The sequence below is a fragment of the Schistocerca piceifrons genome, chromosome 5 (assembly GCF_021461385.2).
Source record: "Schistocerca piceifrons isolate TAMUIC-IGC-003096 chromosome 5, iqSchPice1.1, whole genome shotgun sequence".
In the NCBI taxonomy this organism is placed as follows: Eukaryota; Metazoa; Arthropoda; class Insecta; order Orthoptera; family Acrididae; genus Schistocerca; species Schistocerca piceifrons.
The window spans coordinates 628,466,853-628,488,454 of NC_060142.1; the positions used below are offsets into that span (position 1 = coordinate 628,466,853).

At 38.1% G+C, this 21,602-nt stretch overlaps 1 protein-coding gene across 1 annotated transcript in view; it reads left to right on the forward strand.

Moving 5' to 3' along the window:
* The first annotated feature begins 3,413 nt into the window (after nt 1-3,413).
* The window catches only part of LOC124799298, an 85,313-nt gene continuing 67,124 nt past the window's right edge, over nt 3,414-21,602 (forward strand). The window contains exon 1 of the mRNA XM_047262885.1: nt 3,414-3,524. Within this exon, the coding sequence (XP_047118841.1) occupies nt 3,426-3,524 (99 nt within the window). The 5' untranslated portion in view covers nt 3,414-3,425. The remainder of the gene's footprint in view (nt 3,525-21,602) is intronic.

Here is a 21,602-nt window from a genome sequence, read left to right on the forward strand (position 1 = left end):
TTGGCATAATGTGGGGAACAGGAATGCCATCTATGTATCGCTAAAAATTCTGAGACCTCTTAACTCTTGATGTAGTCGCTGTATTACTTCTGAAGATGTCTATCACAATTGGAGATGAAATGTTAGGGAATGCTTTTATACATCAACTGTCTCTCATTCCAGAAGTTTTAATAAAATGGAAGTTTCTCTTTTGTTTTTATGTGTATAACATTTCTTTTTTTGATACTGAATTTTGTGCTTAATTTTATCTGATACACCTGCATTTTTTAATGAATTCTGATTGTCATTTATGACTTCCTGCCCAAAAAATCAGTTTCTTTCTACCTTTTTTATCTTTTTGTTTGTTGCATGTTACAAGTCTATGGCCACTTGAAATTCAGAAGTGAGTTACAACTATTACATCAAATACAATTTCTTTAATGATTCATAAAAAACAGTCAATTTTTTTTAGTTCCCTTTGGTCCAATTTTCTCTTTGTTTTATCCCGGAAGGAACAAACCCACTGTTCATCTTTGGAAATTCTACTAATGTATGACCTCTCATTTCTGAAATGATAAGTGAGGTTTCCTGCTAACAAGTCATTCTATGGTTTTTGTCCTACCTTCACATTCAAAACTTCTATTATCACCTTGTAATTGAATTTGCTTTCATTTATTACCTTCTGTAACTCTTGACAATGTTCTTCTAGACTGTGACAAGAATGTAAAAATGTGGTGTGACCAGAACGTGGAAATGGATGGTGCATATCGGAGGTCATAGTGAATCTGACTAATACAGCATGCAAAATAACAGAATTTCTATTACTTTTTGAACATACATTGTATGTTCTAAAAGTTCATTTAGCCGCATGCAAAATAACAGAATTTCTATTACTTTTTGAACATACATTGTATGTTCTAAAAGTTCATTTAGCCAGAAACTTGCAAACTTCATATTAGTTCTATAACAATTTTATTTCCTTTCTTATTCAACTTTGATTCATTCAGTCCAACAATCTCTGACCTCATTTTCATGAGAACTATGATGTATTCACATTTATCAGTCAAAGTTGTTGTATTTAATGTTCTTATATTAATACCAGACATCAGTATTCTCCAGTGTATAATTTTGCCTAAATGAAACATATTACAATCATTTTTTTTTAATTTCTGAGGCTCAGTTTATATACTGAAGTGTCAAAGAAACTGCTATAGGAATGTGTATTCAAATACAGAGGTATGTAAACAGGCACAATAGAGTGCTGTGGTCGGCAACGCCTATATAAGAAGCAAGTGTCTGGCACAGTTGTTGGATCGGCTTAATGGCAGGTTATCAAGATGTAAGTGAGTGTGAATGTGGTATTACAGCCAGTGCATGAGCAATGGGAGAAAGCATCTCCAAGGTAGTGATTAAAAGGGGATTTTCCCGTACAACCATTTCAGGATGTACCTTGAAAATCAGGAAACTGGTAAAACTTCAAATCTCTGATTTCGCTGTGGCCGGAAAAAGATACTGCGAGATTGGGACCAATAACAACTGAAGAGAATCATTCAACGTGACAAAGTGAAACCTTTCTACACGTTACTGCAGATTTCAATGCTGGGCCATCAACAAGTGTCATCGTGCAAACTATTCAACGAAACATCATCAATATGGGCTTTCGCAGCAAGCCCACTCGTGTCCCTTGACGACTGCATGACACAAAACTTTATGCCTTGTCTGGGCCCATCAATGTTGACATTGGACTATTGATGACTGGAAACATGTTGTCTGGTCAGATGAGTCTCATTTCAAATTGTATTGAGCAGATGAACATGTACGGTTATGGAGAAAACCTCATGAATCCAGGGACCCTGCACGTCAACAGGGGACTGTTCAAGCTGGTGGAGGCTCTTTAACAGTGTGGGACATGTGCAGTTGGAGTGATATGGGACCCCTCATATGTCTAGATACAACTCTGAAAAGTGGCACATACGTAATCATCCTGTCTGATCACCTGCATCCATTCATATCCATTGTGCATTCTGACAGACTTGGGCAAGTCCAGCAGGACAAAGTGACACCCCACATGACCAGAATTGCTACAGAATGGCTCCAGGAACACTCTTCTGAGTTTAAACACTTCCGCTGGCCACCACACTTCCCAGATATGAACATTAATGAGCATATCTGGGATGCCTTGCAACATGCAGTTCAGAAGAGATCTCCACCCCTCATACTTTTACGGATTTATGGACAGCCATGCAGGATTCACAGTGTCAGTTCTCTCCGGCACTACTTCAGACATTCGCTGAGTCCATGCCATGCCATGTTGTGGCACTTCTGCATGCTAGCAGGGGCCCCACACGATGTTAGACAGGTGTACCAGTTTCTTTGGCTCTTCAGTGTAGTTGAAGGTAATTTAAACAGTTTTTTTCTATTAGCTGTCTTGCTAAGAGTACCACTTACAAAATTTTTATTTATAGTTAACTTAATTAATGTTGGTAAATCTCTTCCAAAATACATTGTGGCAGATTGCAGTCATATTAACCTCATATTGCAAGGTTACCACTTTTACCACCTCTTCTCTACTTTTTTATTAATTTACACAGTACATATTTCAAGGAAATAAACATTGTAAAATGAGCCTAAATTGTTCCTGTTTACCATTATTTTTCACTGAGAGATATATATTTGCATAAATATACACCACAGCTCAATAGTTTGGACAAGACACTATATTATAACACTATATTATACACAGTTATACTGAGTTAGCAGAAATGAAAGTATGAGTACTTACTCCACAGGACAAAGTGAAGGGAATGAATGATGCTGCTCTAATTAGAAGTATGTGTATGTCAGGGGAAAAATTGTCTATGAAATAGACTGCTCTAGTTTTTATGTGTATGTGTGTGTCCTGATCTGTTATGTATCTTTGTCTAATTTCTGTACAAATGGAATAATATTTATTTGAATAAATACTAGTATTTGGAAAAAAATTACATACTATCTATGGAGAATAGTGATTTACATGTTATACACTTCTTTCTACTCCAGAACATGACAAAGCACGTCATTCATTGATGAACAGAGCAACCATATGAGCTATTTGTAGCTAAAATTGATTATCATTCTGTTTACATTGTGTGACTGTGTCTAAAATAAAAAGAAGTGTATAAATTTTAGTAATTAGTGCAATATTTCTTCAGCTTCCAGGCATGTTTGTAATATCTTCTGAAATTTAATACAATATATTTTTTAACATTTTTGTTGAACAAAGATAGATCTACATATTTGTTGTAAAGGACAAAGAAAGCAGTGAGACTTTTTAATTACCATGCATGTCCATTTGGCTTCAAGTTTTTCTAGTTAGTAATTTTTTACTTTTTAGTGTGAATACTATACGTCTTTGGCTACCGCAGATGTTTGCATCAGCTGAGGAGTACATAGAACACCACAAATTTATGAATAACACTAATGAATCTGTGTCAATGTGTGAAATGATATCATTTACTGGTGTTTCAACCTCTTCCACAACCTCAAATGAAGAATTCTGTGGAGTGGTAAAGTATAATAACAGAAAAATGTTAAAAATATTAATATGCCTGTGTTACTTGATATAGTAAATCACATATTCATCAGAAGCACTTGTTCTTGGCTAAATTATAGTTACTATATCAATACCTTTAATAACGGCAGTTTCTGGTTTTGTACATTGTCTTCAGGTAATAGCTTGTGGCTTAGCTCATGCATTTGTCTACTGAAACAAGTGCAGTGTACACTAGTAAAACCAATAATATAATGATATAAATATAATAGAGGGAAACATTCCACGTAGGAAAAATATATCTAATAACAAAGATGATGTAACTTACCAAACGAAAGCATTGGTATGTTGATAGACACACACACACACACACACACATACACACACACACACACACACACACACACACACACACACACACAATTCAAGCTTTCGCAACCCTTGGTTGCCTCATCAGGAAAGAGGGAAGGAGAGGGAAAGACGAAAGGGTGTGGGTTTTAAGGGAGAGGGTAAGGAGTCATTCCAGTCCCGGGAGTGGAAAGACTTACCTTAGGGGGAAAAAAGGACAGGTATACACTCGCACACACACACATGTCCATCTGCCCATCTGCACTCATACAGACACAAGCAGACATATGTGTGTGTGTGTGTGTGTGTGTGTGTGTGTGTGTGTGTGTTTGTTTGTTTTGCCTAATTCCAATGAAGGGCTTTTTGGCTGAAAGCTTACTTGTTTGACAGCCTTTTTGTTGTGCCTATGATGCAACATCTCCACTAGTAGCAATCTATCCCTTTCATAATATTGTCAGAGGCAGAATTTCCTAATAAATCTTTTAAACTGGTAAGTAATTTTAATTCCTTCATAAATCATCTTCAAACTTTATTGGCCTGTTTTATGGAAAAAATCAAAGAAAGAGTGGTTGCTCTCAATTTAATGTCTGCTTGTGTCTGTATGAGTGCAGATGGATATGTGTGTGCATGCGAGTGTATACCTTTCCTTTTTTTCCCCCTAAGGTAAGTCTTTCCGCTCCCGGGATTGGAATGACTCCTAACCCTCTCCCTTAAAACCCACATCCTTTCGTCTTTCCCTCTCCTTCCCTCTTTCCTGATGAGGCAACCATGGGTTGCGAAAGCTTGAATTTTGTGTGTGTGTGTGTGTTTGTTTGTGTGTCTATCAACATACCAACGCTTTCGTTTGGTAAGTTACATCATCTTTGTTTTTGCAATAATATAATGAAAATGAGTAAATTCATTACCCTCAGTCTCACCAATTTTTATGAACTTTCAGCACGCTGCAGGTGAAAAATAGGCCTGCAACTTGTCTTGTTATTGAAATAAACATTGTCATAAGTTGCATTGAGAAATATCTGTTGTATTCCTTGATGGTGACTAGTTTCGGACACCTGTGTCCATTTTCAAACCACCTGTACTGTAAGTCAGACAAATACAGACGTCAGGCCAGCTGCAGAAACTGCCCTCAAGACAGAGCTACAATCATCTATTTCAGTTATCAATTTTTACTGATAAGAAGTGCACAACAGAATAAAGGGACTCTTTTCTGAACATATCTCACACCTGACAAGATGTGTTAGAGGTTTTTCTCCAATAATCTGTTTTAATTCCTGCTGGCATTTTTTGTGAGATTGCCAATGTCTTTGATCACTTAGATTGTACAAGTTTTGAAAACAAAATAATACCTAGTGGTACTCATGACAGACTCCACACCAACACACCTGCCTTGATTGAGGCTGCCTCTGGACACGGGGTCCTGGGTTCGATTCGCAGCCACGTTGAGGATTTTCTCTGCCCGGGGTTGGATGCTTGTGTTGTCATCATCATCATCATTAGGGACAATGGCTAGATTGAACTGTGAAAAAATAGGACTGTATAAAAGTCAGGACTTTGTACGGGTGCTGATGACCATGCAGTTGAGTGCCCCACAAAACAAACCTTGTCAGAACACCACACAAGTAAAACTAAGCTAAAGACGAGATATCATGAGCTACCATGCACAACCAAGTTTATTACTTAATGAAATCCTGCTTGGATTTTCATAAATAACTTGCAATTACTTTCATAAAGTATCTGACCATTTGGACTGCATTTTCAAAAAGTATCTGACCGTTTGGACTGCGTGTTTGCAAATCCTTAAATAATGTAGGAAACAATTATCACTGTTCATAAGCATCCTATCATACTGAGCACAATACCTGTTTTTCTTCAGAAGTAATGTGCATGTTCATATAACTGTTAAACATTTGCAAAATTATAGTGACTGTCTATCAGTGCAATTCCCCCCCACCCGCACAGACACACATCTTGGTCACTTATCTCTCTCTCATTGGTGGTAACACTTCAGAAAGACCAGGTCTGTTTACAAGTCAGGAGGTCTAAACTACTATTTCACATGTAGGTTGTCAGAGTAGTTGTTGAAGACAGTTGTCAGACAATGTATTCAGTGTCATTTCACAAGACTGTTTGTCCTTACTGCCACTGATTTGCACATAGTTTTCCCACATGATCATGGGCATGTTAAAATCAACACATACTGTACCCATATCCTCAGGATATTTCTGGGCTATCACATTAAGGTCATCTATGAATGACACCAATACCAATGTGTCTGACTCTAGTGGTCAATAGAAATATCCAATTAATAACCAAGTCCACTAAACACAGTTACTCTTGTCCCTATTAGTTCACGCTCAGATTCTCTTTCAATGTTGCTAGATTTAATGCCTCTGGTTGTTGCTGTAGACACTCATCCGTCTGAGGATCTAATCTATTTTTCCAATATACATTTCACGTATTGTTGAAAACTCCTCTACTCTCTACTTTGGTTTTCAACTCTCAGTTCATAATGAGATGTGGTGTCCGGCATCTTCCAATGAGAGACATGGACGTTACTGCAAAAACTATGGCAGTTGACAATTAATATCTGAGATTCTCACTCTTTGGTTTGTCATCTGGTATTCTGTAATTTTTTTTTTTTTTATTTTTTTTTCCCCAATCTATCAGAATGATGCTGTAGCTAAACAGATGTGCCAAGACCTCTTGACTGAAGTTACCTGGCCTCACTGTGTCAACCAGTCTCCAGAAAGAACTGATAATGCTCTCAGAACCCAGGCAGGTGCCAGTGTGAGCAATGATCTCGAACTGACTGCAGCATGTGCTTTCAATTGCTCTTGTGGTGGTGTCAAAGGAAACCTAGTAAACAATTACTCCCGGGATACACACCAGGTGCACATTTGCTTTGTTTCTCTCCCACAACACGATTTCTCTAAGAGGGGCTGTCATTCTCCTGTAAAACCAACATAGAAGAGTGTCACACTGCATACATTTCCATACATCACCATGTATAAGAAATAATAATAATATTATATATAAAAACAAAGATGAGGTGACTTACCGAACAAAAGCGCTGGCAGGTCGATAGACACACAAACAAACACAAACACACACACAAAATTCAAGCTTTCGCAACAAACTGTTGCCTCATCAGGAAAGAGGGAAGGAGAGGGGAAGACGAAAGGAAGTGGGTTTTAAGGGAGAGGGTAAGGAGTCATTCCAATCCCGGGAGCGGAAAGACTTACCTTAGGGGGAAAAAAGGACAGGTATACACTCGCACACACACACATATCCATCCACACATACAGACACAAGCAGACATATTTAAATGGTCTTTAAATATGTCTGCTTGTGTCTGTATGTGTGGATGGATATGTGTGTGTGTGCGCGAGTGTATACCTGTCCTTTTTTCCCCCTAAGGTAAGTCTTTCCGCTCCCGGGATTGGAATGACTCCTTACCCTCTCCCTTAAAACCCACTTCCTTTCGTCTTCCCCTCTCCTTCCCTCTTTCCTGATGAGGCAACAGTTTGTTGCGAAAGCTTGAATTTTGTGTGTGTGTTTGTGTTTGTTTGTGTGTCTATCGACCTGCCAGCGCTTTTGTTCGGTAAGTCACCTCATCTTTGTTTTTATATATAATTTTTCCCACGTGGAATGTTTCCTTCCATTATATTGAAATAATAATAATAATAATAATAATAATAATAATGGTTTATTTGCCCATAATAACTTTACAGTCGTGGACATAGTCAGTCAGTACATACATGAACAATAATAATAGTTTAGTAGTAGAAATAAAGTACATACAACATTAAAAATCCTTGATGGAGTACAAACATTTAGCAATTAACAGCTGCTTTAATTTTATTTTAAATATGTTTCCTTTTAACATTTTTATGATATTTGGCAGTCTGTTGTAAAAAAAATCTTCCAGCAGAAAATGGATTATGATCGGTTGCTTTTTTATTTCTGAATTTTATGTGGTAATCCTCTTTCTTCCTTGTATTATAACTATGGATATCACTATTTATTATACTGTGCTCCATATATTCTTTTACAAACAGTATAGTCCTTAGAACATATAATGAATACACAGTTAGTATATTATACTTAATGAAGTATTCTCTACAGGACTGACATTTACTAATATTCGTTATTATCCTAATTGCTCTCTTCTGGGCTCTAAAAGCCCTATCCATGTATACCGTTGGTGCCCCGCCCCAAATCTCAATACCGTATTGTAGGTGGGAGTGTATAATACCAAAATAGATTTGTCTTAAGATTGGTGACGCTATTATGCTAGAAAGGCATTTTAGCAGGTAGGTATTACACGAGATTTTTTTACACATGTAGCTGATGTGCTCCTTCCATGTAAGATGTTCATCAATTATAATACCCAGGAATTTATGTTTATCAATTGTTTCAGTTGATAACTCTGGCTCAGTATCCACTTGTCTTGATTTGTAATTTAGCATAAACTCCATTGGAATTGTCTTTTCCTTATTTAATGCCAATTTATTTTTAGTCATGTATTCTGTGATGAGGCTAGTGTTCTTCATATTATTTTGCACTGCTAGCTGTTTTGTAGGGCCCCAGCTTATGAAGGAGTTGTTGTCGGCATAATTCACGAGGTCTGCATTTTTTGGAATTATTATATCATTGATGTACACAATGAACAGAAAAGGCCCAATAATACTTCCCTGAGGGACTCCACAGCTAAGAATTTTATAAGATGATTTTACTGTTTGTATAAGTCCCCTGGTTGTATGATACAACTTAACACAGTGCCTCCTGTCAGCAAGGTACAATCTTAACAAATCTAATGCCACTCCTCTGACCCCATAAGTTTCTAGCTTATGTAGAAGAATGGAGTGATTTACAGTATCAAAAGCCTTAGATAGGTCTAGAAAGGTGCCAATAACTTTGTTTCCATCATAAGTTTATTCAATACTGCTTGTATAAATTTGGCTATGGCTGTTATTGTAGACTTGCCCTTCCTGAAACCATGTTGAGAACTTTTTAATATATTGTACTTAGAGAAAAATGATTCCATTTGATCAAGAAATAGCCTTTCCAACAACTTACTAAGTTGTGATGTCAAAAAATTTTGTACATCAGTAGGTTTTTCCTTTTAATGCACTGGTCTTATTTCAGTGACTTTTAACAAGTCAGGAAATGACCCCTGTCTGAAAGAGCTGTTTATTAAATGTTGCAGTGGCTTTATTAACTCATTACTGCATTCTTTCAGAAATTTGGCTGAGATGTCATCCCAGCCACTGGATGTACTTGCTTTTAAGTTGGAAATGGTTCTCAGGATTTCCTGTTCTGTAACACACCTCAGGAAGAACAAATTACTGACATTACTGGGGTTTAGCACCTGCGATGGGTTGATCACATCCTCCTTACCTATCTTACTAAATAGATCTATGAATCTCTCGCATACTTCTTATGGGTCACTAACCAATTTTTCATTGCCCCTTATTATTATGTTGTTACACAATGCCTTGTCATTCCCCCCACTTTCCTTCTTTACTATATTCCACACTGTTTTGCTAACATTACAGGATTGACTCATCTGTTCTGCGTACTTCTGTGCCTTTAATGTCTTAAGTGTTTCCCTATAGGTTTTTCTACAGGCTTTGTATATAGACTGAAAGTACTGCAGTTTGGTGTCTTTAAAAAGAATATATAGATCATTCATGTCATTCTTTAATTTCATCACATTAGGGGGGAGTTTAAGATTCCTGGAACTGTCAGTTTTCTTTAGTATTTTGACCCTTGGGCAAACTTGATTTAGACAATGGGTTAATGTTGTATAAAATATTTCCCACTTTTCATTAATGTCTTCTGTTGCATATAGGCCTACCTGATACCAGTTTATGTGTGCCAGTTTTTTCTTTAATGCATGATAGTCAAGCTTTCTTTTATAAGTAAATTGTTCCTTATGAGATACTATTTCTTTGTCAGTGTGAAGCTCTAGGACTAATGCACTATGATCCGAAATGTGGTGCTCAACAGTTCCAACTACAAGGTCCTCCTTACTTAAGTTTGTAATAACATGGTCAATACATGTCTGAGAGTCACCTGTAATTCTGGTTGGTGTTGAATTCACGTGGTTGTAATTATAGGACTGTAATATATCAATATATCTAAGGTAACTTACACTATTAGTTAAGGAGTCAATGTTCACATCCCCTGCTATTATAGTCTGTTTTTTATGAGGTGAGAGTTTATCAATAAGTTCCTCTAAATGGCAAAAGAATTCTTCCATGTTACGGTTAGGGGATCTGTACATGCTAGCTATTATTAAACTGCTATATCTGAGCTTTATTCTTATGGCAGCTATTTCAAAGACCATCTCACATGCAAGTTTATCTACCCAATCAATTTTTTCGCACTGGACATTATTTTTGACATAAATACCAGCACCACCACCTTTATGTTGTTTCCTACAATAGACACTACAATTTTATAATTACTTAAATTAATGCTGCATAATTCTTCAGTTTTGCACCCTAGTTCATTCAAAAGATAAATATGAGGGCTACTAACACTTAGAAATTTGTCAACTTGTTCAATTTTATTGGTAATATACATTAAACAATCCACATTAACATACCACCTTACCATGCAAAATTTCTTCTTACATGTGTAATATTGCGTGTTACATGTCATAAATGTCAAATTATTTTTAACTACAGGTAAAAAGTAGGTCTTGTATTCCATCTTTACATTGTGAATGGATCCACATTAACATGACAACTCTAATCACCATATTGGGAACATTCTCTAAGTACTAAAGCTTGACAACTAACAGCAGCTGATATTTTGTGGTCAAAGATACACATCTAGACAAACGCTACAGCACTCTCGGTAGAAAATGTCAGGGACACATTAGATATATTGCTGGCATGTCAGACTTAGTTGATGTGTTCTATATCAGACGATCAGTGACCAGAGACTACATAAGAAGGACAAACAGACATAACAAAATATTTTTTACAGTACACTAACTCTAATGTATGAAATACGTACAACTTTCACAAAATATTGAAAAATGAACACTCCATTAATTGCTGGTGAGCCAGACTTAACAAATGCCTTATATCATCGATCACCAGTGTCTGAAGGCTATTTACACATACACAGAAACAAAAAAAAGCCATGATAGTAGGTAACAAAAAAGCAAAATATTTCGAGTATAAATGACACTCATTCCTGGGTTCACCTTATTGGACACACGAGGGTGCTGAAATGGACTCATCAAATTATTTGAGAGAAATGTGTAGAACCAAGTAATAAAATTAAGAAACCCCATATAGAGACTATTCCATGATGTACATTGAGTAAAAAAATTCCTTAATGAGAGAAACTAGGTGTTAAAGTAGTATTCATTAAAGTGGCATTCACTAACATTTTTTAGAAAATGCATAAGGGTACCAAAAGATTAGAAACTTTTTAATATCTATCAACCAATATACCATGTGAGGCAGCCAAATGGCACTGGCGATAAAAGTGTAGGAACCAATACTGGGAACAACACGTAATTCATGAATTACAGTATATGATACTATCATAATATGAAACAAACTAAAATAACTTAAAGGTCAGTTCAATGTAAATGCAGAGTGCAAAATGGGAAAATGATGTTGAAAAATGAAAATGACTGTCTCTGAAGTCATTGAAACCAACTAATCACGTGATTTAAATAAAGACTGTCTATATTACAGCCGTTTACAGACCATGTTTTCTTTTATCAAACCTGTTGATTAGCAGTATGAGGCTAGCCTGCCAGCCATTAGCTGTATACAATCTTCCTCGTGATGCTGTTCTACATCTTGGCATGTCTTGCCAGCCACTATCAAATACGTTGCATGGTGCCAAACCAGTGTTATTTGCAGAACCCATTGATAAAAATAGTAGTGGCAAGCTTTGTGGTGCCCTCAAAATGGGCAACTACCCTGCCACTCCATCACTGGTGCAACTCACAGCATCCATAAGAAGCTGGTCAACAGTGCCCAACACAGCTTCCATAATCACCACAAATGCAAGCTGGAGTAGTATTGGTACTGTATTAAACCAAGCAAAGAATGGCACTGACCTAACCCTTATGTTTACCTCACAGATGCTGTTGTTTTTGTTGTGGTCTTCAGTCCTGAGACTGGTTTGATGCCGGCCGGAGTGGCCGAACAGTTCTAGGCGCTGCAGTCTGGAACCGCATGACCGCTACGGTCGCAGGTTCGAATCCTGCCTCGGGCATGGATGTGTGTGATGTCCTTAGGTTAGTTAGGTTTAACTAGTTCTAATTTCTAGGGGACTGATGACCTCAGACGTTAAGTCCCATAGTGCTCAGAGCCATTTGAACCATTTTGAACTGGTTTGATGCAGCTCTCCATGCTACTCTATCCTGTGCAAGCTTCATCATCTCCCAGTACCTACCACAACCTACATCCTTCTGAATCTGCTTAATGTATTCATCTCTTGGTCTCCCTCTACGATTTTTACCCTCCACTCTGCCCTCCAGTACTAAATTGGTGAGCCCTCGATGCCTCAGAACATGTCCTACCAACCGATCCCTTCTTCTAGTCAAGTTGTGCCACAAACTTCTCTTCTCCCCAATCCTATTCAATACTTCCTCATTAGTTATGTGATCTACCCATCTAATCTTCAGCATTCTTCTGTAGCACCACATTTCAAAAGCTTCTATTCTCTTCTTGTCCAAACTATTTATCGTCCATGTTTCACTTCCATACATGGCTACACTCCATACAAATACTTTCAAAAATGACTTCCTGACACTTAAATCAATACTCGATGTTAACAAATTTCTCTTCTTCAGAAACACTTTCCTTACCATTGCCAGTCTACATTTTATATCCTCTCTACTTCGACCGTCATCAGTTATTTTGCTCCCCAAATAGCAAAACTCCTTTACTACTTTAAGTGTCTCATTTCCTAATCTAATTCCCTCAGCATCACCCGACTTAATTCAACTACATTCCATTATCCTCGTTTTGCTTTTGTTGATGTTCATCTTAAATCCTACTTTCAAGACACTATCCATTCCGTTCAACTGCTCTTCCAAGTCCTTTGCTGTCTCTGACAGAATTACAATGTCATCGGCGAACCGCAAAGTTTTTATTTCTTCTCCATGGATTTTAATACCTACTCTGAATTTTTCTTTTGTTTCCTTTACTGCTTGCTCAATATACAGATTGAATAACTGCGGGGAGAGACTACAACCCTGTCTCACTCCCTTCCCAACCACTGCTTCCCTTTCATGTCCCTCGACTCTTATAACTGCCATCTGGTTTTTGTACAAATTGTAAATAGCCTTTCGCTCCCTGTATTTTACCCCTGCCACCTTCAGAATTTGAAAGAGAGTATTCCAGTCAACATTGTCAAAAGCTTTCTCTAAGTCTACAAATGCTAGAAACGTAGGTTTCCCCCTTCCTTAATCTAGCTTCTAAGATAAGTCGTAGGTTCAGTATTGCCTCACGTGTTCCAACATTTCTACGGAATCCAAACTGATCTTCCCCTAGGTCGGCTTCTACCAGTTTATCCATTCGTCTGTAAAGAATTCGCGATAGTATTTTGCAGCTGTGACTTATTAAACTGATAGTTCGGTAATTTTCACTTCTGTCAACACCTGCTTTCTTTGGGATTGGAATTATTATATTCTTCTTGAAGTTTGAGGGTATTTCGGCTGTTTCATACATCTTGCTCACCAGATGGTAGAGTTTTGTCAGGACTGGCTCTCCCAAGGCCGTCAGTAGTTCTAATGGAATGTTGTCTACTCCGGGGGCCTTGTTTCGACTCAGGTCTTTCAGTCCTCTGTCAAACTCTTCATGCAGTATCATATCTCCCATTTCATCTTCATCTACATCCTCTTCCATTTCCATAATATTGTCCTCAAGTACATCGCCCTTGTATAGACCCTCTATATACTCCTTCCACCTTTCTGCTTTCCCTTCTTTGCTTAGAACTGGGTTTCCACCTGAGCTCTTGATGTTCATGCAAGTGGTTCTCTGCTCTCCAAAGGTCTCTTTAATTTTCCTGTGGGCAGTATCTATCTTACCCCTAGTGAGATAAGCCTCTACATCCTTACATTTGTCCTCTAGCCATTCCTGCTTAGCCATTTTGCACTTCCTGTTGATCTCAATTTTGAGACGTTTGTATTCCTTTTTGCCTGCTTCATTTACTGCATTTTTATATTTTCTCCTTTCATCAGTTAAATTCAATATATCTTCTGTTACCCAAGGATTTCTACTAGCCCTCGTCTTTTTACCTACCTGATCCTCTGCTGCCTTCACTACTTCATCCCTCACAGCTACCCATTCTTCTTCTACTGTATTTCTTTCCCCCATTCCTGTCAATTGTTCCCTTATGCTCTGTACGACCTCTGGTTTAGTCAGTTTATCCAGGCCCCATCACCTTAAATTCCCACGTTTTTGCAGTTTCTTCAGTTTTAATCAACAGATCATAACCAATAGATTGTGGTCAGAGTCCACATCTGCCCCTGGAAATGTCTTACAATTTAAAACCTGGTTCCTAAATCTCTGTCTTACCATTATATAATCTATCTGATACCTTTTAGTATCTCCAGGGTTCTTCCATGCATACAACCTTCTTTTATGATTCTTGAACCAAGTGTTAGCTATGATTAAGTTGTGCTCTGTGCAAAATTCTACCAGGCAGCTTCCTCTTTCATTTCTTAGCCCCAATCCATATTCACCTACTAATTTTCCTTCTCTCCCTTTTCCTACTACTGAATTCCAGTCACCCATGACTATTAAATTTTCGGCACCCTTCACTATCTGAATGATTTCTTTTATTTCATCACACATTTCTTCAATTTCTTCGACATCTGCAGAGCTAGTAGGCATATAAACTTCTACTACTGTAGTAGGCGTGGGCTTCGTATCTATCTTTGCCACAATAATGCGTTCACTATGCTGTTTGTAGTAGCTTACCCACATTCCTATTTTCCTATTCATTATTAAACCTACTCCTGCATTACCCCTATTTGATTTTGTGTTTATAACCCTGTAGTCACCTGACCAGAAGTCTTGTTCCTCCTGCCACCGAACTTCACTAATTCCCACTATATCTAACTTTAACCTATCCATTTCTCTTTTTAAATTTTCTAACCTACCTGCCCGATTAAGGGCTCTGACATTCCATGCTCCGATCCGTAGAACGCCAGTTTTCTTTCTCCTGATAACGACATCCTCTTGAGTAGCCCCGCCCGGAGATCCAAATGGGGGACTATTTTACCTCCGGAATATTTTACCCCCGGAATATTTTACCCAAGAGGACGCCATCATCATGTAATCATACAGTAAAGCTGCATGCCCTCGGGAAAAATTACGGCTGTAGTTTCCCCTTGCTTTCAGCCGTTCACAGTACCAGCACAGCAAGGCCGTTTTGGTTATTGTTACAAGGCCAGATCAGTCAATCATCCAGACTGTTGCCCTTGCAACTACTGAAAAGGCTGCTGCCCCCCTTCAGGAACCACACGTTTGTCTGGCCTCTCAACAGATAACCCTCCATTGTGGTTGCACCTACGGTATGGCTATCTGTATCACTGAGGCACGCAGGCCTCCCCACCAACGGCAAGGTCCATGGTTCATGGGATGCTAAATAAAGCAAGGATGCTAAATAAAGCAAAAGATGCTAAATAAAGCAAAAGATGCTAAATAAAGCAAAAGACAGTAGAGCACAATCAAGAGGGAGATGTTAGCCATATTTTGGGCAGCTATATACTTTAGACCTTATGTCTTTAGCTGAAAGTTTCTGATATGTACTCACAATCCCTAACCTGGATAGGTAACGTATCAGCTCCATCGCTGAGACCAATGAAATTTAGATTAAAGATGGAGAAGAATGACTACCAAATAGACTTTCCCAACACACCAGCACTTCCTTCTTTAACAATTCATGTAGAGCAGTTTGGTGGTGTTGCTGAAGTTGCTTAGGAATTGCCTTTGGTGTTTGACAAGACCTTTGGAAGGCTTCAGTTGCTTCATGGTTTTAGGCTGTGGATTTTTTTTTATCACTTTGACCTTGTGTTGATCTGGCCTCAAGCCCTTGGCCAACAGGTCATTGTTCAAATAGCACACTTCTTTCTGCACAAAATCTGCATTTGTCGACCTATAGTGTCGGACTGTGGATTCTAAGCCTTTAAAACACTCCCGTTAACTGCATCATTGTGTTCCTCTAAGGAGGAGCCAAATATCACCATATCATCCAAGCACAAGAACAGTTTGTCACCCTGTACCCCTGGTAAAACAGAGTTCATCAGTTTCTATAATGTACTTGGGGCTGTTTTAAAGCCCATGGACATCCAGTTATATTTGTAATGCTCATACAGTGTACTGTAAGCCATTTTTTCTAATCCTCTTCATTTAATAAGACATGGTAATGCCCTTCTGATAAACTAAGGGCCTAAAATATTTTGCCTTTCCTAGACTGTCAAGCATTTCATCAGTCCTTGACAATGAACAAATTGAACTTAGGAAGGTTTCATTAAGTCACCCGTAGCCAGCGACAATATGCTGTTTTGCTTTCCGCTAGCATCCATCTTTCTCATAATTATTATTGATGGAAAGTTTCATTCACTTTTATTAAGTGCTGCTGTATCATCTTCTAAAACTTTTACTATTTCCTGCTACAGCATACCTTTCGTGCTTTTGGTATTCAATTGGCCTTGAACAAACCACCCTATCTTCCTCGCCTGGTAGCAGTTTGATTTCATGCTTGATGGTATCTGTGTAATATAACTTATCTCCAGGAAAGTGAAAAATATCACTGTACATTGTGCATAGCTTGGTAATGGTTGCTTTTTTCTTCTGTGTTTAAATAACGAATACAGATATTCTCTTTCAGCATATTTACTTGCATTTTAAGCTGTCATTTGTTCCTACTGATGTGACACACACTGAATGATTCCTGGCTTCAGTACTGCTTATGCTATCAGCAGGAGGAATTCTACTGATACACTCTCATTTGTAGTGTTCAGTACACTCGTTATGTACTCTTCTGATCCACTTTTAGTGACTCAGCAGGTGGATACACATCCTTGGAATGATAACCTCTCTCATTCCATTTGCCTCTGTCCTCAACCTGCACACCTATTCCTATCGAGGTCCTACTGTTCCCCTTCTTTTGACTTGCTCATGTGTCTCATTATAACTATTTAATTTTTCTCGCCTCTGTCGCCTTTTTCTGTCATAGTTTGACAGTTTGTTTCCTGTCCCTATTAGTTTTTGGATTTCTACACACTTTTAGCTTCACATCTAAACCTGTTTGAAAGGAGCTGTCACATTCCTGTACACGCACTGTGCAGAGCTCGCACTATAGCTCTACATTCATTCCAGTCCTATCCCCATAGATTAACAGACTTCTAGTGGTGTAATTAATTCTGACTCCATTTCAATTAAAGAAGTCCTTACCCACCAGTCCATCAAATGTAAGACCCCTGTCTTCCCCTATTATATGGAAACAGTGCCTCATTTGCAATCTGCTTCTCATTCACAGTCCAAAACTTACAGTTTCGCCTGTCCTGTTTCTGCAACTGTGTTAGAAATTTCCCAAATCCTAATACCTTTGGCCGGATTTTATCTCCCACCATCTTTTGACATACTTTTTTGTACTAGGATTATTTTAGCTCCACTATCAGTGAGAAATCTCATGAGTTTATCTATGCATTCCTGATATTCCAACTGTACAACTCTTTCTTTTTTCCCCAGTCCACTGTTAATATTTTTCCCAGCAAGACATAACATGACTGCTTTCTTATGCCCTAGCTTAGTTTCCCTACATTTTACTCTTTTATGTGCGCCAGCCATGCACTTTCCACACAGTCTCTCATTAGTAACCATTTCATTTACGTTTGAAACATGTCACATGCTTTGACTATGCGTGTAGGCCCCTGTGTCCAAGCAAGCTGCATTATGAGCACATTACTACTCACAATCCAACTGTTACTCTGCAATTACCAGAGAACATTGTGGGCTCAATATCAGCTGCTCTCATGGGCGCTCTTTTGTTATTTATTTATTTATTTATTATTTATTTATTTATCTCTTGTTCCAGTGATCCATCTTGTGACACTATCACAGGATATGGAACATGTCAATTTTACAAGCTTTTGGCCAGAATTTATGGTAATACATAAAACAAACCAAAAACAGTAAACAGTAACTTAGGTCCCACTACCAAAAATACATTTTAGAGATGGATAGAGATTTCAAAACAAAAAACAGTAAACAGTAACTTAGGTCCCACGACAAAAATATATTTTAGAGATAGATAAAGATTACAAAATAACAAGTGTTACAGAGAAATAAATATTGCAAAATATATCTTTACAATAAAAATTTTTGGTATTACAAATACAAATTTGGGCATACATTTGCAACTTACAATACAAGAAATGTTAAACACTGTAGTTCAGGAACTCTTCTATTGTATAAAATGATCCTTTCAATAGGAACTGCCTTAAGGTTTTTTTTAAACAAGAGATCATCATCTACCAAACACTTAATTCTTGAAGGGAGGGCATTAAAAATCTTACAGCCACTGAAATATACTCCTTTCTGCACCATACTTAGACTTGGCTGTTCATAGTGAATATCATGTTTCCTTCTAGTATTGTGACTGTGATATGCACTATTCAGCTTAAAGATGGATTTTTCTTTCCTTATGAAGCACATCAATGAGAATATATATTGTGCAGTGGATGTAAGTATTTCAAGCTTCTTAAAAAGATTCCTGCATGTGGCTCCAAGATGGACTCCACACATGATCCTTATGGTTCTTTTTTGTACACACAGTACTTTTTTAGCCAGTGGCTGATTTCCCCAAAATATAATTCCAAATGCCATAATTGCATGAAAGTAACCATAATACGCTGACTTAATGTTTCCATATTTCTATAAGAAGAAACAATGTGCAATGCGTATGTTGCTGAACTTAGTCTTTTGGATAGATCCACGATGTGGTTTGACCAATTCAGTTTGCTATCAATATGCAAGCCTAGGTATTTTGAGGAATCTACCGTGGTTATTGTCTGCTCACCTATTTTTATTACTATTTCCTCATCTTTGGATGTTTTGTGGAACTGAATGTAGTTTGTTTTACAGTAATTTAAAGAAAGACCATTAATGTTGAACCAGTTCACCATTTCATTTAAAACCTTATTTGATGTTACCTCAAGTTTATCTACTGAATTATCAATAAGTAGTGTAGTGTCATCCACGATAATGGTGAATCTACAATATTCCGTAGAGAGAGGGAGATCATTTATAAATATCACATCCTTTTCCCACTACAACTGACCCTACCTTCCTTACTCTTTTGTCAGAGTGAATATCTCACACTGTGGGGCCTAGCCTACCAGATGTGTAGACACATCATTGCTGTCTTTTCATTTCATAGAGCTGCACTATCACTTCTACTATTTATGCAGGGTGTCCCATGAGTAAAGGTCAGTATTCAATGATATGACTGGAATGACCACTCAAAGCAATAACAATTCAGTAAACATGGCCCCTAAAATGCAAACCTTAAGATCTAAAAGCACTTCTTCATCTTCGATATCATGGACAAATCTCTTCTACTGCAAGCTCTTTGCTTCCCACATTTTGGAAAGAGGTAGCATGGACAAAAAAAAAAAAGTAGTAAACATGGGTACTAAAATGCATACCTTAAGAGCTATGAAGAGGAACAACAGGGAAGTGAATTTTAAATGTCAAACACAGGTAACTTTATGTGCATGGAATGTCTATATCACAGAGATTACATAACATGTCATTAAGAATTCAACAATATTATGAAAAGGAGTCGAGGGACATGAAAGGGAAGCAGTTGTTGGGAAGGGAGTGAGACAGGGTTGTAGCCTCTCCCCGATGTTGTTCAATTTGTATATTGAGCAAGCAGTAATGGAAACAAAAGAAAAATTCAGAGTAGGTATTAAAATCCATGGAGAAGAAATAAAAACTTTGAGGTTCGCCGATGACATTGTAATTCTGTCAGAGACAGCAAAGGACTTGGAAGAGCAGTTGAATGGAATGGACAGTGTCTTGAAAGGGGGATATAAGATGAACATCAACAAAAGCAAAACGAGGATAATGGAATGTAGTCGAATTAAGTCGGGTGATGCTGAGGGAATTAGATTAGGAAATGAGACACTTAAAGTATTAAAGGAGTTTTGCTATTTGGGGAGCAAAATAACTGATGATGGTCGAAGTAGAGAGGATATAAAATGTAGACTGGCAATGGCAAGGAAAGCGTTTCTGAAGAAGAGAAATTTGTTAACATCGAGTATAGATTTAAGTGTCAGGAATCGTTTCTGAAAGTATCTGTATGGAGTGTAGCCATGTATGGAAGTGAAACGTGGATGATAACTAGTTTGGACAAGAAGAGAATAGAAGCTTTCGAAATGTGGTGCTACAGAAGAATGCTGAAGATTAGATGGGTAGATCACATAACTAATGAGGAGGTACTGAATAGGATTGAGGAGAAGAGGAGTTTGTGGCACAACTTGACTAGAAGTAGGGATCGGTTGGTAGGACATGTTCTGAGGCATCAAGGGATCACCAATTTAGTATTGGAGGACAGAGTGGAGGGTAAAAATCGTAGAGGGAGACCAAGAGATGGATACACTAAGCAGATTCAGAGGGATGTAGGCTGCAGTGCATACTGGGAGATGAAGAAGCTTGCACAGGATAGAGTAGCATGGAGAGCTGCATCAAACCAGTCTCAGGACTGAAGATCACAACAACAACAAATGAAAAGGAATGTTGCTACTCACCATATAGCAGAAATGCCAAGTCACAGGTGGGCAACAACAAAAAGTCTGTCACAATATAAGCTTTTGGCCAACAAGTCCTTTGTTGAAAATGGATGACTCTCTCTCTCTCTCTCTCTCTCTCTCTCTCTCTCTCTCTCTCTCTCTCTGCAGTGTGTCTTCATCTGCCTGAGGCTGCAGCCGTGTGTGTGTGTGTGTGTGTGTGTGTGTGTGTGTGTGTGTGTGTGTTTGACAAAGGCCTTGTTGCCTGAAAACTTATATTGTGACAGGCTTTTTGTTTTTGCCTATCTGTGACTCAACATCTCTGCTATATGGTTAGTAGCAACTTTCCTTTTCATAATATTATTACAGTCCATCCTGGATTTTTCATTAACAATTCAGAAATATAATGCAACGCAGGAGTGTCATTTCAGCAACTCTCCACATCCTCCCCAACCTGTATTACCTCCAATGGTATGCACAGCTGGACAGATCTAATGATGTACCTTCTATCTGCAGTCACAGGGATGGCCATGTGCAGGATTCCACCTCAGCCTTCTTTCAATTCCTGCCCTTTTGCCATCTTCCTCAGGTGCCATGGAAGGACATGTTGTAGAAGTATGACTTCAACAACTTGGATTCTCACCACTCGTCTGTCTGGGAGTTTAACTTGGTGAAACTTATCCAGGAGCATGAGGTATGCCTCACTCCAGCACTTCCAGAGATCTGTATTTTCATGTAGTTTGAATTCTCTCATAAAGTCTGCTGTGGTCATTAGCTCAGGTCTGGCTGACAATACTGCACATCTCTCCCCAATGAGGAAATTGCTGGAGTAAATATATAGTCCTCAATTTGATAAATGAGCCTTAAGTTCAGGGCAGCTTCAGTATCCACAAGCACAGTTTGTAGCTCTTCTTTGTCTGTAGTCAAGCAACTGAGTACTTTTTGGGGACATCTTTT